The sequence below is a fragment of the Lynx rufus genome, unplaced genomic scaffold, assembly GCF_022079265.1.
Source record: "Lynx rufus isolate CCGP_SWC_20201006 ecotype Redwood Valley unplaced genomic scaffold, mLynRuf1.p SCAF_3, whole genome shotgun sequence".
NCBI lineage: Eukaryota > Metazoa > Chordata > Mammalia > Carnivora > Felidae > Lynx > Lynx rufus.
The window spans coordinates 29,914,404-29,929,633 of NW_025814845.1; the positions used below are offsets into that span (position 1 = coordinate 29,914,404).

At 38.5% G+C, this 15,230-nt stretch overlaps 1 protein-coding gene across 4 annotated transcripts in view; it reads right to left on the reverse strand.

Annotated features, from left to right (window-relative positions):
- Window positions 1–3,580: 3,580 nt before the first annotated feature.
- UGDH (UDP-glucose 6-dehydrogenase) overlaps window positions 3,581–15,230 on the reverse strand; it is a 34,665-nt gene continuing 23,015 nt past the window's right edge. For all 4 annotated transcript variants that reach the window (XM_047091791.1, XM_047091788.1, XM_047091789.1 and 1 more), the window contains 7 exons: window positions 14,986–15,133; window positions 11,206–11,300; window positions 9,332–9,462; window positions 8,951–9,084; window positions 7,710–7,801; window positions 7,490–7,600; window positions 3,581–5,037 (listed from right to left, as the gene is read on the reverse strand). In XM_047091791.1, coding sequence (XP_046947747.1) covers window positions 4,927–5,037; window positions 7,490–7,600; window positions 7,710–7,801; window positions 8,951–9,084; window positions 9,332–9,462; window positions 11,206–11,300; window positions 14,986–15,133 — 822 coding nt within the window. In that variant the 3' untranslated portion in view covers window positions 3,581–4,926. The remainder of the gene's footprint in view (window positions 5,038–7,489; window positions 7,601–7,709; window positions 7,802–8,950; window positions 9,085–9,331; window positions 9,463–11,205; window positions 11,301–14,985; window positions 15,134–15,230) is intronic.

Consider the following 15,230-nt stretch of genomic DNA (forward strand, 5'->3'; position numbering starts at 1 on the left):
TTTCAAAATAGCATCCTGTTCTTGTTTCCTAGCTGCGATTTCTTCTATTTTCCTCTCTGTGGATAGTCTTTTGACATTGTGGTTCACCACATTGAGCACTGTCTCTATTTCCTTTGTTTTAGTCTCTACTTTTTTTTTTAATGTTTATTATTTATGAGAGAGAGAGGGAGGGGCAGAGAGAGAGAGGAAGAGAATCCCAAGCAGCCTCCACACTGTCAGCACAGAGCCCAAAGTAAGGCTCAAATCCACGAACCATGAGATCATGACCTGAGCCGAAATCAAGAGCTGGATGCTTAACCGACTGAGCCACCCAGGCATTCCTTTGCCCTTTGTCTTGAAGGCTGTCCTCAAATGTCTGCTGATCGTTGGCTGTACATGCATACTGAGTGGTAAGCCAGTCTAAAGCTGATGGTGGGGCCACCTGGGTGGTTCAGTCGGTTAAGTGCCCAGACTCCTGGTCTTGGCTCAGGTCATGATCTCATGGTTCCTGAGTTCGAGACCCACATCAAGATCTGCACTGATGGTGTGGGGCCTGCTTGGGATTCACTCTCTGCCCCTCCTTCACTCTCTCTCTCGCTCTCTCTCAAAATAAATAAACTTTAAAAAAAAGTAAAGCTGATGGGAAGCAGGAGTGGGGGGAGTCATCTAACTGATGGAGCTTCACTGTAGTGTTTGGGGGGTGAGCTGGATTTCTTAGTGACAGACTCCCAAATGTTAGGATCATTTCTCTAAAGCCATCTAAGCTTTAAAAAGATAGTAATAATCCTCAAGTCTCCTCCTTGAGGGTTATAAACCTGACTGCTGACCTTCTCAGAACCAGGTGAGAAAAAGCAAGCAGGACAGGGGAGTGCAGGTTTTTATTTAGTTCCCTTGTTTCCAGTCTGGCATCTCACTGACACCCTCCCTAAGTCTGAAATTTTCTGATTCTATTCTTCCTAAAAATAAACCTCTACTATCCTGAGAGTGAGGGGTGGGGAAGGTAGTTTCTTCTCATGAGGTAAGACAGAGACTGGGTGCACCTAACTTCCTTATATGTACCATCTTCCATAGAAGTCCTCTGTTTTCAGCCCCACACTGCAACCCCAATTTTTGTGATATCCGGTGCTTCCAATTCTTGAGATCTAAGGAGACAATTACACCAAGAAACAGTCTTTTGTATGGGCATTGAAGTTTCTGCTTGCTCTTTTTAAGTTACTTAGCGTCCCCTTGCTTTCTACCTTCTAAGAGTTGGTTCACGTCTCTTATCCATCCATGCCTCCTTTCCCACTCTCTTTGTCTTTGTCTATATCTTTCTCATTCCTTTACTGCCATTTTAGTAAGTAAGCTCAAGTAAGGGCTCATTCTCTCATTTCAGGAGAGAATGAAAATAGTACATATGTTTAATTCAACCCAGGTACCTGGAAGTCCAGTCTTTTTTTTTTTTTTAGGCTTATTTTATTTTATTTTATTATTTTATTTTTTGAGAGAGGGTGCAAGTCAGCAAGAGGCAGAGAGAGAAAATCCCACAAGGGGCAGAGAGAGAGAGGGAGAAAGAGAGAGAAAGAAAATCCCACAGAGCTCGAAGCAGGGCTGGAGCTCACAAACCTGGGCTGAAGTCAGATGCTTAACGACTGAGCCACCCAGATGCCCTGAGATAGTCTTTTGACTTGATGGCTTTACCTTACGGCAAAGGTGGTGTTGGACTTAAAACATAGAAGGAAGGCTTAGTTCTGGTGCAGGACGATACTCATTGCTCTAGTTCTCCCCAACACTTTAATCATTTTCTTTACAGAAGAACCCTGTCCCTAACCCCTCCTGGTTGTTTTAGGGGGCTTGTTTTTGACCCTGGGACTGAGAGATGTCGTCACATGGGGGTAAATGCCAGGCTGCCTGTCATTCTGCTTATAGAGGGAAGACTGGATGAGAAGGTTGACTGTTGAAGTTAAAGACCTTCAGTTAAGCCCCAGGTGTGTGTTCCTCTTTTTCCTGTATCCTTTTGGGCAGAGCTTCTGCTGTTCTGCTGCATAGACCCACTCCTCTGCCAGTACTCCAGGAAGCAGCCCTTCTCTGTCAGTACACATCCATCTACTCAGTGCTTTCCAGAAATTTCCTTAAATCTCTTGACCACGGATGGCCCCTTCCTATTCCCTTTGTTGTATTGGATTATGCCTTTTCCCCCTCTTGCTATAATAGGGTCCTAAGAAGGGAGAGGATGTGTGTGCTCAGTGTACCATGCTGACGGAGAGCTCTGCTTTTTGTCTTTTTAATAATGGTTTTGTAGGGGCACCTGGGTGGCTTAGTCGGTTAAACATCCGAGGATATTATCCTAAGTGAAATAGTCCAGTCATAAAAAGACAAATGTGGGGTGCCTGGGTGGCTCAGTTGGTTAAGAGACAGACTCTTTTTTTTAAGTGTTATTTCTTTTTAAGAGAGAGAGTGCGAGCGGGGGCAGGGCAGAGACAGAGGGAGACACAGATTCTGAAGTAGGCTCCAGGTTCTGAGCTGTCAGCACAGAGCCCAACGTGGGGCTCAAACCCATCAACTGTGGGATCATAACCTGAGCTGAAGTCTGATGAATAAGCTCATTTTCACTTCAGGATCTTAAGAGTAAGGAATCATTTTATGTTCAATCACTCTGGTGTTTGTCTCTTTCTGGAGTTTTGTTTTTTTCACTCTTATCTGCAAACATTTTCTTAAAGAGCTGGATAGCAAATATTTTAGGCTATTCAGGCCAAGGGGCAAAATTGGGGACTTACATAACCATTTCAAATATAATCATATTGGGGCGCCCGGGTGATTCAGTTGGTTAAGTGTCTGACTTTGGCTCAGGTCACGATCTCTTAGTTTGTGAGTTTGAGCCTCACATCAGGCTGTCTGCTGTCAGCACGGACCCCACTTCAGATCTTCTGCCTCTCTCTCTTTCTGCCCCTTCCCTGCTTGTGTTCTCTCTCTCAAAAGTAAACATTAAAAAAATCTTTTTAAATATAATCATGGAGGGGCACCTCGCTGGCTTAGTCAGAAGAGCAAGTAAGTCTTGAGCTCAGGGTTGTGAGTTTGGCCCCGCATTAGGTGTAGAGATTACTTAAAAATAAAATCTTAAATAAAAAAATATATATAATCATATAAAATTATAAAAACCATTCTTAGCTTATTTATAGGTGGCTAGCCAGATTTGGCCCATGAGCTTTGATTTGCAGGCACCAGATCTATTTGCTAAATTCCCTTCCGTTCTTACATCATTTGAAAGAATGATGTAAGGTCCTTTTCTCAAAAAAGTAAGGAGCAATATTTTTCTTTTTTTTTTTTTAACTTTTTAAATATTTATTTATTTTGGAGAGAGAGAGACAGAGACAGAGCATGAGCAGGGGAGGGTCAGAGAGAGAGACACAGAATCCGAAACAGGCTCCAGGCTCCAAGCTGTCAGCACAGAGCCTGACGTGGGTCTCAAACTCACGAACCACGAGATCATAACCTGAGCGGAAGTCAGACAGCCAACTAACTGACTGAGCCACCCAGGGGCCCCAGGAGTAATATTTTTCTAATGTCAGACTGTCATGACTCATTTGTTACTTGTACTATGACAGAAAATACACTCACGCAATTGTTGATACAGAATATTTTATTTATGTGTTTGCTATCTGTACAGATGTCTCTCATCTTTGTATTTGTTTCTGTATTCTAACTGAACCTCAAAATTCCTAAAGGATGAGGCCTGTATCTGTTTAACTTGATTTGTATACTCTCAGCAGAGCATAGCATCAGATGGACATCTGGCATATTTCAATAATGATAAAGCATAAGACAAAATCAAAGTCAATAAGACACGTAATAAAAAAGCACATGGAAACATACAAAAATTCTTACTTTAGAATAATGCTATACATAATTTGTAAAATCTACTTTTTTAAGTTCATACATGAGATTATATTGATTTTCTTATTTAAAGGAAAAGGGGAACTTCAATGAGTTATAGAACTAAAAATGCAAAATGAAGGTAACAAATATTTTTGGCTCTTGAACTAAAAAAATAATGATCAGTGAGAAAAAACGAGACATGAAGAAGAATAAACTAGACCAATACTGATATTTTCTTCACGTTAAAAAAAAAAATTGCCTTTTAGTCTTATTTGGATCGATTGGAAATGAGCAGTGATGACATTCTTGGGCTAAAAAACCAACAACGCAGCTCGTTCAAACAAAAGGAGCAAAGGAACATTACCCAAACCAAACTTATAGGGTCACTTGTAACATGGAAGCATAGGAAAAATGTTCTAAGCACATCCAAAAAAGAAAGAAAAGGGAAGAAAGAAAGAAAGAAAGAAAGAAAGAAAGAAAGAAAAAGGAGAGGAAAGGAGAAAGGAAGAAAGGAAGGAAGATAAGAAAAGAAAAAAGCACAAGGCCCCATTCTATCCACTGAATTTTCCCTGTCTGTTCAGAGAGACAAGAAATGGCTTGGGAAACACCTCACCCAATTAAGCCAGAAACCTCTAAGTCTCCAGGACACTTTCTGAAAGGTTAACAGGTTTAGCCCAGTGTTTAGGACAGCAATTTCACGGTTTAAAATATATACATTTAATAACAAGTAAATAAACCAATGATCAGAAAAACTGAAGAGTGTACATGTGATATTAAAGTGCTGCCTATGGACATTTTATAAAGTAAAAAGTGTTTTAGGTTTAATCTGTATTTTACAAAGATCGACACCATTAAAACCAACATGATTATTTACCACTCATCCAATCACTGAGGTAACAAAATTACAAAAATATGTAAAAAATATTCTAGATTCATAATACCAGATATGCTAATTCCCATATAGCTAGTATAAATTTGATTAAAAAAATAGTTTTGTTTCCTTAAAAACACTTGGTTCATTTACCATTTAATATCAGATAGATATCTGCTATCCTAAAGTACCAAAAAATTTACAAATAAAAATGGCAATGACTATACTCTGGGTTTCTTGTTCGGTGGATCCTGAAGGCTAAACTTTGGAATTTCCCCCGAAGGCGCATATGGAATTCTCTTTGAAGACACCTTTTTTCCAATTGTTTCAATCTAGGGAGGAAAAGAAAGATTTTAGAAAGAAAACCTATTTTTTCCTTTTAAAATCAAAAGAGGGTCTCAAGTTTTCTGGGTTGCTATGAAAGATTTTTGGTTCCTTCTGTATTTTTCATGTTTCTAGAGTCAATCTAACACTCCACTCTCCAAATTTACAGCTAGACACTCTTACTCTTGCCATTCCCAACACCAGACCCCTTCAGACTGAGGACAGAATCACATGCCACCACTGTGTCAGCAACATGGATGAAAGCAACTAACAGACAAGATTCCAGTGCAATCAAATTCTCTCTCAAACTCTATTCTCACATCTGTTCCCTTATTCTAAAAAATTTACATCAGCTTGAGGGACCTGGGTGGTTCAGTCAGTTGAGCAGCTGACTTTGGCTCAGGTCATGATCTCACGGTTTGTGAGTTTGGGCCCCGCATTGGGCCCTGTTCGTGCCCTGTCTCTCTCTGTCTCTCAAAACTAAATAAACATTAAAAAAGAATTTTTTTTTTTTTTTAAATTTACATCAGCTGTAATAGCATAGATTTCAGGAGTTCAGGCCCCAGCTGGATTCCTGATTGCTAATTGTTGTGTCAACTAAGCTCTCTAGATCTTTCTTCCTCATTTGTAAACAGTGTTACTACCACTTACTTCAACAGGTTGTGTTATGGATTAAATTAGATAAAGTGCCCAGTGCAGTGGCCGGCATACAAGTCAGCCTTCAATAAATAAGTGGTAGTCTATTTTTATTTTGCATATTACATTTTAAACTTTTCCTCATATATCTAAAATCACTAATCTTATCTTTAAAGACACTGCTTCTTTAACAATCATAAATTTAGCTCTTCTCTATAGCAAAAATATACTATACAATTTTCACAAATGTCTTTTGAGTTAAAAATTAAGAGCACCTGAGTGGCTCAGTCAGTTAAGCGTCCGACTCTTGATTTTGGCTCAGGTCAAGATCTCATGGTTTGTGAGTTCGAGCCCTCCGTTGGGCTCTGTGCTGACAGTGTAGTGCTTGGGATTCTCCTCTCCCTCTCTATCTGCCTCTGCTCATGCTCTCTCTTTCTCAAAATAAAGTAAAAAAAACTTTTTAAAATTAACTATATAATTCTGACTCAAAGGGTTTTTGCTTTGTATTAATCATTTTAGTGACTTACAAATTCCCTTTATTTAGTGATTCCATTCCTCATTTTTTCCCCATTTTTTAAAAATCCGTACTCAGAAAAGTTAACTTTTATAAGAATCCAAGCTTATATTACCTATCTTCTCCCTTAAATGAGTAACACAAGAATGCAAGAAAATGTGTTTACGTCTTGGAAGTAATCTTTAAAAAATAACATTGCTTCAGTTTAAGTCATGACTGGGAAAAGCAGTCATGCTGTTACTCACTAAGGAGGGGTGCAGTAGAAGAATCCCCAAGGTCCCTGATGGAATGTTAACAGACAAGGACGTCATCTGATTCTTGCTGCAAGTGAATCTCTCACGAATGAGAAATGAGCACTGAATTCTATAAGAAGGATCTTTAACAAGTCGGTGACAGGTTAAGAGAACCAGATCCAATATTCTGAACAGCAGATAAAGCCTTCTGGGTACCTTTCCAAGAATGCTGGTGCCGAGCAAATGCACAAGAGCCAGCTCTCAACACTCCCCCCTCCCTGCTCTGCCCAGGGACTATGGGACTATGCTGACTACAATCTCCTGGCGTAATTCTTCACCCTCCCAACCTCCCCTCAAGCCTCCCACCCCCACGTACACACTGCTCCGAGGAAATGGAAAGTACCTCCTTCTTATTAATACTCTTGGGACCCTTGGTAAAATTGAAATAGATGCAACATAAAGGTACTGTTCAGGTTTCTGTCAGCTCTCTAAACACTCCATTTAGGTAGCAATCTTTGAATTAAAAAAGGGCCAGTCCCACTAAAGCTCCCATACTTCTCGCTCAGACCTCTCAGGCACTAGAACAGTGCTGAGCACTCAAAAGGTATAGGATCCTATGCAATATGTGACAACTACAGTGCATTGTGCAGTTTTCAAAACATTCAGATAGGAATAAGTGGCCTGGCCCCTGAGGGTGTCAGTGTGGTGCAGGTAGTTCATCAGAGCAGTGTGGGTGGCTCTGGGAAGAAAAAAAAAATTCTTTTAAATTGTATATTTTCTTACTTGATCTTTATATGAAGTAAGACAAGGTACATTCTATCCCCATGTAATAGATAACTACTGACTCCTAGATACCATGTAAGGAAGACCAATACTGAATGATCTTGAGATTACAAATTAAGGAGGGAGTGGAGTAATTACACAAATCGCATAGAGATTTTCCAGAGAACTGACATGTTGCCCCCATGTTATGTTATTGCTAAAGAAGGGAATATTAAAATTCTAAAACTCAAACCCACTAAAAAGCAAATGACCAAACAAACAAAACAAAACTGGTCCAGGATCATAATTAATTACCTGGAAGCCAATGGTTTGTAGTTCGTTGTGGAGCCCATCCAAGACACGTCGTCCATCAAAGATAAAGGCTGGCTTCAGCATTTTTTTATGAATGCGTTCATAATCCAATTCCTATAAAGACAGAAATGAAACAATTAGAACATATACATGAACACATACTCAACCCCTACTGATACCAGAATACTTCTAAGATTTTCTTTCATAGTACTTGTCACCTCACCTTAAACATGTCCCACTCAGTGCAAATAACCACAGCATGGGCACCATCACATGCTTCATATGGATCCTTGGAAATGGTCACGAGCCGGGACACTATAACAACAGCAACAAAAAATTGGCAATAAGAAGGGAATTATTTGAAATTACGCATTTTAATACTAGGGTTACTAGGAAGGTCTGACAGAAGTGAAATAGTCTGGTTGAAGTGAGAATGAGAGTAATGGGGGGGGGGGGGGCGGCGCCTGGAGTACCTGAACCTTACCCTAGAAGCATCTCCTTGGAACATCTGGGGCTTCTTAGGGTATGTTGGAAAAATCATCAGACCAACCCACAGCTAATAAAATCAAAGTTGATAGAACAATGTCTAAGAGTTTAATTTTAGAGAAATGAGGCAGAAAAGAAGGCCTACCAATGATAAAAACAGAACAACCATGGAAGCAGCACAAATGTCCATCAACAGATGAATAGATAAGGAAGCTGTACCATACACACACATATATACACATACACACATACATATGCATACAGCAGAATATTACTCAGCCATCAAAAAGAATGAAATCTTGCCATTTGCAATAACATGGATGGAGCTAGGGAGTACAATGCTAAGTAAAGTAAGTCAGTCAGAGAAAGACAAATACCATATGACTTCACTCATATGTGTAATTTAAGAAACCAAACAAATAAAGGAAAAAAAATGGAGAGAGAAAGAAAGACAAACTAAGAAACAGTCTTAACTATAGAGAACAAACCAGAGGGGCAGGTGGGGGGAATGGGTGAAATAGATAAAGGGGATTTAGACTGCACTTTATCAAAGAGCACTGAGTAATGTATGGAATTGTTGAATCACTATATTGTACATATGAAACTAATACAACATTGTATGTTAACCATACTGGAATTTTTTTTTAAGTTTATTTATTTATTTTGAGAGAGAGAGAGAGAGAGAGAGAGAGCCGGGGGGAGGGACAGAGAAACAGGGAGAGAGAGAATCCCAAGCAGGCTCTGTACTGTCAGCACGGAGCCTGATGCAAGGCTTGATCCCATGAACTGTTGAGGCCATGACCTGAATCAAAATCAAGAGTTGGATGCCTAACTGAGCCACCCAGGCACCCCTAAAAAAATTTTTTTAATGCAGCATTTCATTAAGAAACAAAAACAAAAACAGAACCACCAAAGGTTTCTAGAGAACAAACAAGTTTTAGGCCCATATTCAGTGATTCATAAGACTCAAAGCCTTACCTTGGTCATCCTCTGAAACTCCTGGGTGAGAAAGATCCACAACTATTTGTTCCCTTGGTACTTTTGGATCATATATATGGAGATGTGCACCTTCATCCATCAAATATTTGCTGATATATATGCTAGAAGATTCTCTAAAGGAAAAAACATCAGTATTGCTAGGGAGTGTAATGAAACAAAATGGCATATATTCTAATACCTAAGGAGTTTGTAGAGGGAAAATTCTATTTCTTGTGAGGATACAGATGTTCACTTTACTTTTATTCTTTATACTATATATATGCACATATATTTCACACACACACATCCACTATCAAAAATCAAAATAAGATGAGCAGTTAGTACTCTCAAAGGGGTTGAAATATTTTTAAGAACTGGTACCTCGTATCACCGGTGTCCTTTTTGAATGCAAATCCCAAAATAGCTATCTTCTTATCAGTTACTGTATTAAACAGACTGTCTATAATCCGGGAAGCAAATCTCCTTCTCTGGTAGTCATTCATATCTATGACCTGAAATTACATGTACAATTATACAACGTATACATGTACAATTAGTGCAGTTAAAAGAGGTGAAGCCTATGCCACACACTGCTCACAGTTTTATAGTACTAGTGTATGAATACCAGCCTCATAAAGTAACAGGAGGCAAAGATTAAACAACCTCTTCAGTATCTATTAAAAATTAAAAAAAAAAAAAAAAAGAATTACCATCCCACACTTAAAGTCACCCTGAAAATTTTCACTTGGCTTCCATGCACCAACCTCAGATGGGATGGATGTAAAGATGAGGAGCACAGTTAAGTTTCAACCCCACTTGAGATCCAGCTATAATAGCTGAAAAAAGGCACAGAGAAAACAGAGTTCTCCTTTGCCAACTTCTCCAAACCCTATGGAAGCAAGGCTGTAAGCAATCAAATCCCAAAGCCCCACCACCACCCTTGCCATATACGCTTACCCCTCACCGAAACTGAGTGGAAGTAGAAAGTGAGCAGAAAACAGTTGAACAATGCAGAGTTATAGCTGCCTCTTGATAAAGCATAGCACTCCTAACCCTTGGCTAAGTTTTTAACTAAATATTGTAAGAATAAAAGTCTCTGCTCACCTAACCCTTTACTCTCCTAAGAGTCTATAAACAGACTTCAGGAGCACCTGGGTGGCTCAGCGGGTTGAGTGTCTGACTTCGGTTCATGTCATGATCTCACAGTTCATGGGTTCGAGCCCCATACGGGCTCTCTGCATCAGCACAGAGCCCACTTTGGATCTTTTGTCTCCCTCTCTCTCTGCCCCTCCCCTGCTCACACTCGCTCTCTCCATCTCTCAAAATAAATAAATAAATAAACATTTAAAAAAAAGTAAAAATAAATAAAGAAACAAGACTTCCTATTGGTGGCCAGTGTATAAGGAAAGAGACTAGTTTTTATGTGTTTTTTTTTTTTTTAAGGCACTGAATTTCTAGGGGCTGTCTCAAAACCTGAGAGCTCGTGAAATGAGCCCAGAGTGTTGGAAAATCAAGACTTTATCTGCATTTTGCCATGATGGACAGGAAGCTAAAGTCATCATGCTGGACTGAATGAAACAAACTTTTACATTGTACATTTTCCTTAAAAATGTACATTTCCTTATACTGTCACCCACTGCTGAAATCTAAAAAACTACAAAGTTGCAGAAAAAATATTTGGCAAAGATATGTACACCGGCTAGTATCTTGGACATATTACTTAACGTCTCTAAGCCTCAGTTTCCTCACCTAGAAATGGGGAATATTAGTGATGAGGACTAAATGAAATATGCAAAGTACCTAAGAAAGTGCCTGGCACAGGGAAAGCACTCAATTAATGTGAACTCTATTTTCAGTTTGGGAAGGGTCTTTAATTTTAGCTCTGTGAATCTCAAAGGGACAAAACAAATATCAACACACACAAACCACCTTGAAAGCATTACAATACAGGTTCTTCCTTTGTTATGATTGTCTGCCTTTTAGGATAGAGAAGAGTTGTAATTAATAGTTCTTGCTTTACCCTGAGAGCAAATGTGTTATAAAACTAGAAGACAGATAGTTTATCAGAAATTTCCATCAGAGTTGATTAGCAAAAAAGACAAAAACACAGAAGCCCAATAAGTAAACCTAAAATAAAGAAACTGAATATAATGTTTGAGTTCCTGGAATAAATAAATTCTGTCAAAAACATCTCACAAAGGGTGACATGTTTTAATCAGAAGTTAAGCAAAAGTTGTGACTAGAAAGATTAATACCTGCTGCCAATACCGAGCTACTTCAGGCAAATTCAGAGCCTCACAGAGATAAACCAAATTCAGAACATCTTTTTGAAAGCAGCTTCCACCAAAACCTGAAGAAAAAAGTGACAGTATTTTTATTTAAGAACCACAACTGAATCATGTGACAAATCTGTCACACTAAATCAGAGGGCCTAAGCTAGAATTTTTTTTTCTTTAAGTAAACTCCACCCCACACATGGGGCTCAAACTCACAACCCTGAGATCAAGAGTTGCATGCTCTACTGTATTAGAGTTGCATGCTCTACTGTGCCAGTCAGGTGACCCTATGCTAGGATTTCTAATAATAAAATTCAGATGTTGGAAAGTTACTGGGTTTAAATAATGTGTGAAATTTGCAAGCAACTAATCAACTCTATAAATAATTTCTAGATAATCTTCTAGTAAATGTTTTATTATGGCTACATTTTCTATTTTATTCCTTATTCATCTGGTATCACTGCCCCACCTCTCTTAGTTTAGCACTTAGTTTAGCACAGGGCTGGTAAAGTTTATGGGACAAATTGCAAATATTTTAGCCTTTGTGGGCCACATAATCTCTGGCACAAATATTCAACTCTGCCTTTGTAGCTCAAAAGCAGTCATAGACAATATGTAATAAAATTGGCATGGCTGTGTTCCAATAAAACTTTATTTATAAAACAAGCTGGGGACCAATTTTAGCCTGAAGACAATAGTTTGCCCACCCTGTTCTAACACAATTCAATATACAGTAAGGATTGGCATGTGCTTTGGAGTCCAAAACACCTAGCCACTCACTAGTTGTGTGACTTACAGCAAGTTGTGAAAATTTCCCTGATCCCTAACCATCTCTATAAAGGACATACCAGAACCTTCTTAACAGGCTATAAGGATTAATAAATGAGATATATAAAGTACTAGTTCAGAACTTGTTGCATAATAGACCTTCAATAAATAGTAGCTATTTTTTTTTTAAATGGTAGCTTAAAGAAAATACTAAAAAGATAGAAAAGGGCAGGGAAACCAGAATTGAGAAATGGCATTAGGCCCCAGAAACACACGAAGGGCTGCCTATGGCCCAATCTATAAAACTCTATTTACCCTTAGATCAACCATGTTAACTTATATCCAAAAACACAACCAATTTTCATTATCTACTAGTTACATTCTACAAAATTGCCACAAATGTGGAATTAATGAATACTAAAGCATTGTTCCTAGGCAAAATAAAGAGTTAGGTTCCTGTGAGCTTATGGTCACATTTCACCAACAAATTGATACATAATCATTTTACTTTTATTAAAAATTTATTTTATTTTATTATACTTAGACTTTTTAATGTTTTTATTTTTTTTGATTTTCAATTTTAATTCCAGCATAGTATATATACAGTGTTATGTTAGTTTCAGGTCTACAATATAGTGATTCAACAATTCTACACATTACTCAGTGTTCATCATGATAAGTGTAGTCTTAATCCCCTTCATCTATTTCACCCCATCCACTTCCCCTCTGGCAGCCATAAGTATGTTCTCTATAGTTAAGAGTCTGTTTCTTGGTTTGTCTCTTTTCTCTTTTGTTTGTTTTATTTCTTAAATTCCACATATGAGTGAAATCTTATGGTATTTATCTTTCCTTAACTGACTTATTTCACTTAGCATAATACTCTCTAGATTCATTCATGTTGTTGCAAATAGCAAGAGTTCATTCTTTTCTATGGCTGAGTAATATTCCACTGTGTATATGTATATATATGTATGTGTGTGTATATATATATATATGTGTGTATGTATATATATTATATACATATACATATACACACACACACACACATATATATATACATATATATATATATATATGTATATGTCCATTGATAGATGAATGGATAAGGAAGATGTGGTGTGTATATGTATATATACACATATATATGTGTTGCCGCCATATCTTGCCTAGTGTAAATAATGCTGCAATAAACATAGGGGTCGATATATCTTTTTGAATTAGTGTTTTTGTATTCTTTGGGTAAATACCCAGTAGTGGAATTACTGGATCACATGATAATTCTATTTTTAATTTTTGAGGAATCTCCATATATGGTTTTCCACACTGGCTGCAATAGTTTTTATTCCCCCCAACAGTGCACAAGTGTTCCTTTTCCTCTGTATCATTGCCAACATTTGTTGTTTCTTGTATTTTTTAGTTTAGCTATTCTGACAGGTGTGAGGTGATATGTCATTACGGTTTTGATTTGCATTTCTCTGATGATGAGTGATACGGGGCATCTTTTCATGTGTCTGTTTGCCATCTGTATGTCTTCTTTGGAGAAATGTCTGCTCATGTCTTCTGCCTCCCCCTTTTAAGTAAGCTCTATACCCAAAATGGGGCTCAAACTCATTACCCTGAGATCAAGAGTTGCATGCTCTACCAACTGAGCCAGCCCAGTGTCCCTGTTCTTGCCCTTATTGAGTTTAAAGACACTTTATTTTATATTATTGATTCATTAACATTAAATTCATAGCCAACAGCACTACAACTCATTCCTGAATAAAGCTTATCTAACCACACGTATTTTCTCTGTGAGGTACATCAGAGTCTCCTGGCACTTCAAAACACTAGGCAGCAGGGGCGCCTGGGTGGCTCAGTCGGTTGAGCGTCCGGCTTCAGCTCAGGTCACGATCTTGCGGTCCGTGAGTTCGAGCCCCGTGTCGGGCTCTGGGCTGATGGCTCAGAGCCTGGAGCCTGCTTCGGATTCTGTGTCTCCCTCTCTCTCTGCCCCTCCCCCGTTCATGCTCTGTCTCTCTCTGTCTCAAAAATAAATAAACGTTAAAAAAAATGTAAAAAAAAAAAAAACAAAACACTAGGCAGCACTTTGCAATATGCCTGAGGGCCATTTAGAAAAGTGAAACCACCAATAAAAAGCACAAAAATGTAAAAAATGTGACACTAAATAGACCACAAAAAAAGCACTTGTTTACAGAATGGGAGCTGAAACAAGAGCATTGCCTTATGCAACTTCAGCTGGAAATGTCTGTGTTGGGTGACTCAAATTTTTTGCTGCTGTGTTGTGTCTGCAAATGACCGTGAAAGCACTAGGAGCACTGATTTTGGGATTAAAAATAAATTTTAGCAAATAGGATAATTCAGAAGTACAGAACTGGCAACTAATAAGGACCGACTTACTTCACCCAGGCCACATTTCCAAAAGTATATTAGTAGGCAAAGTAAATGATAGGAAATTTGTTTCCTGTTTGCTTCAGTAAGGTATTGAGTTATTTCCTATGTGGTCTCTGGAACTTACTCTTCCTAAATGTTCGAACTGAATACCAATTAATGCTCCTAAAACAGTGAACTCTGTTTATCCTCCTAATCAATCAGTAATTATTAAACAATATAGGTTAAATTATTGCTGCACTTGGGAAGTTCCAGATAGGTTGAAGATGTCACATGTATAACAGAATCATTATTTTGAGGGCATCAAGTTAAACAAAGATTTCTTTGGGGTGCCTGGGTGGCTCAGTTGGTTAAACGTCCAACTTCGGCTCAGATCACGATCTCACAGTTTGTGAGTCTGAGTCCCTCCTTGGGCTCTGTGCTGTCAGCGCACAGCCTGCTTCTGATCCTCTGTCTCCCTCTCTCTCTACCCCTCCCCACACTTTCTCTCTCTCTCTCTCTCTCTCAAAAATAAATAAATATTAAAAAAAAAAAAAAGACTTCCTTAAAGTTAGAGACCCAGCTAAATGAATCTATTTTATGTACAGAAAATTTTCAATTTACCAACACTGGCTTTCAGAAACTTATTTCCAATTCTCTGGTCCATTCCAATGGCTGTTGCCACCTCTTCTACATCAGCCCCTGTTGCTTCACAGAGGGCACTTATAGAGTTAATACTGCTGATCCTCTGGGCAAGAAAAGCATTTGCTGCCTTCGGGGGGGAAAAAAAGGAAAAGTACAACGAGTTAAAATGGCAATTTTAAATGTCTGGATTATATTTCACTGAGTTGATACAAATTACTGAGGGA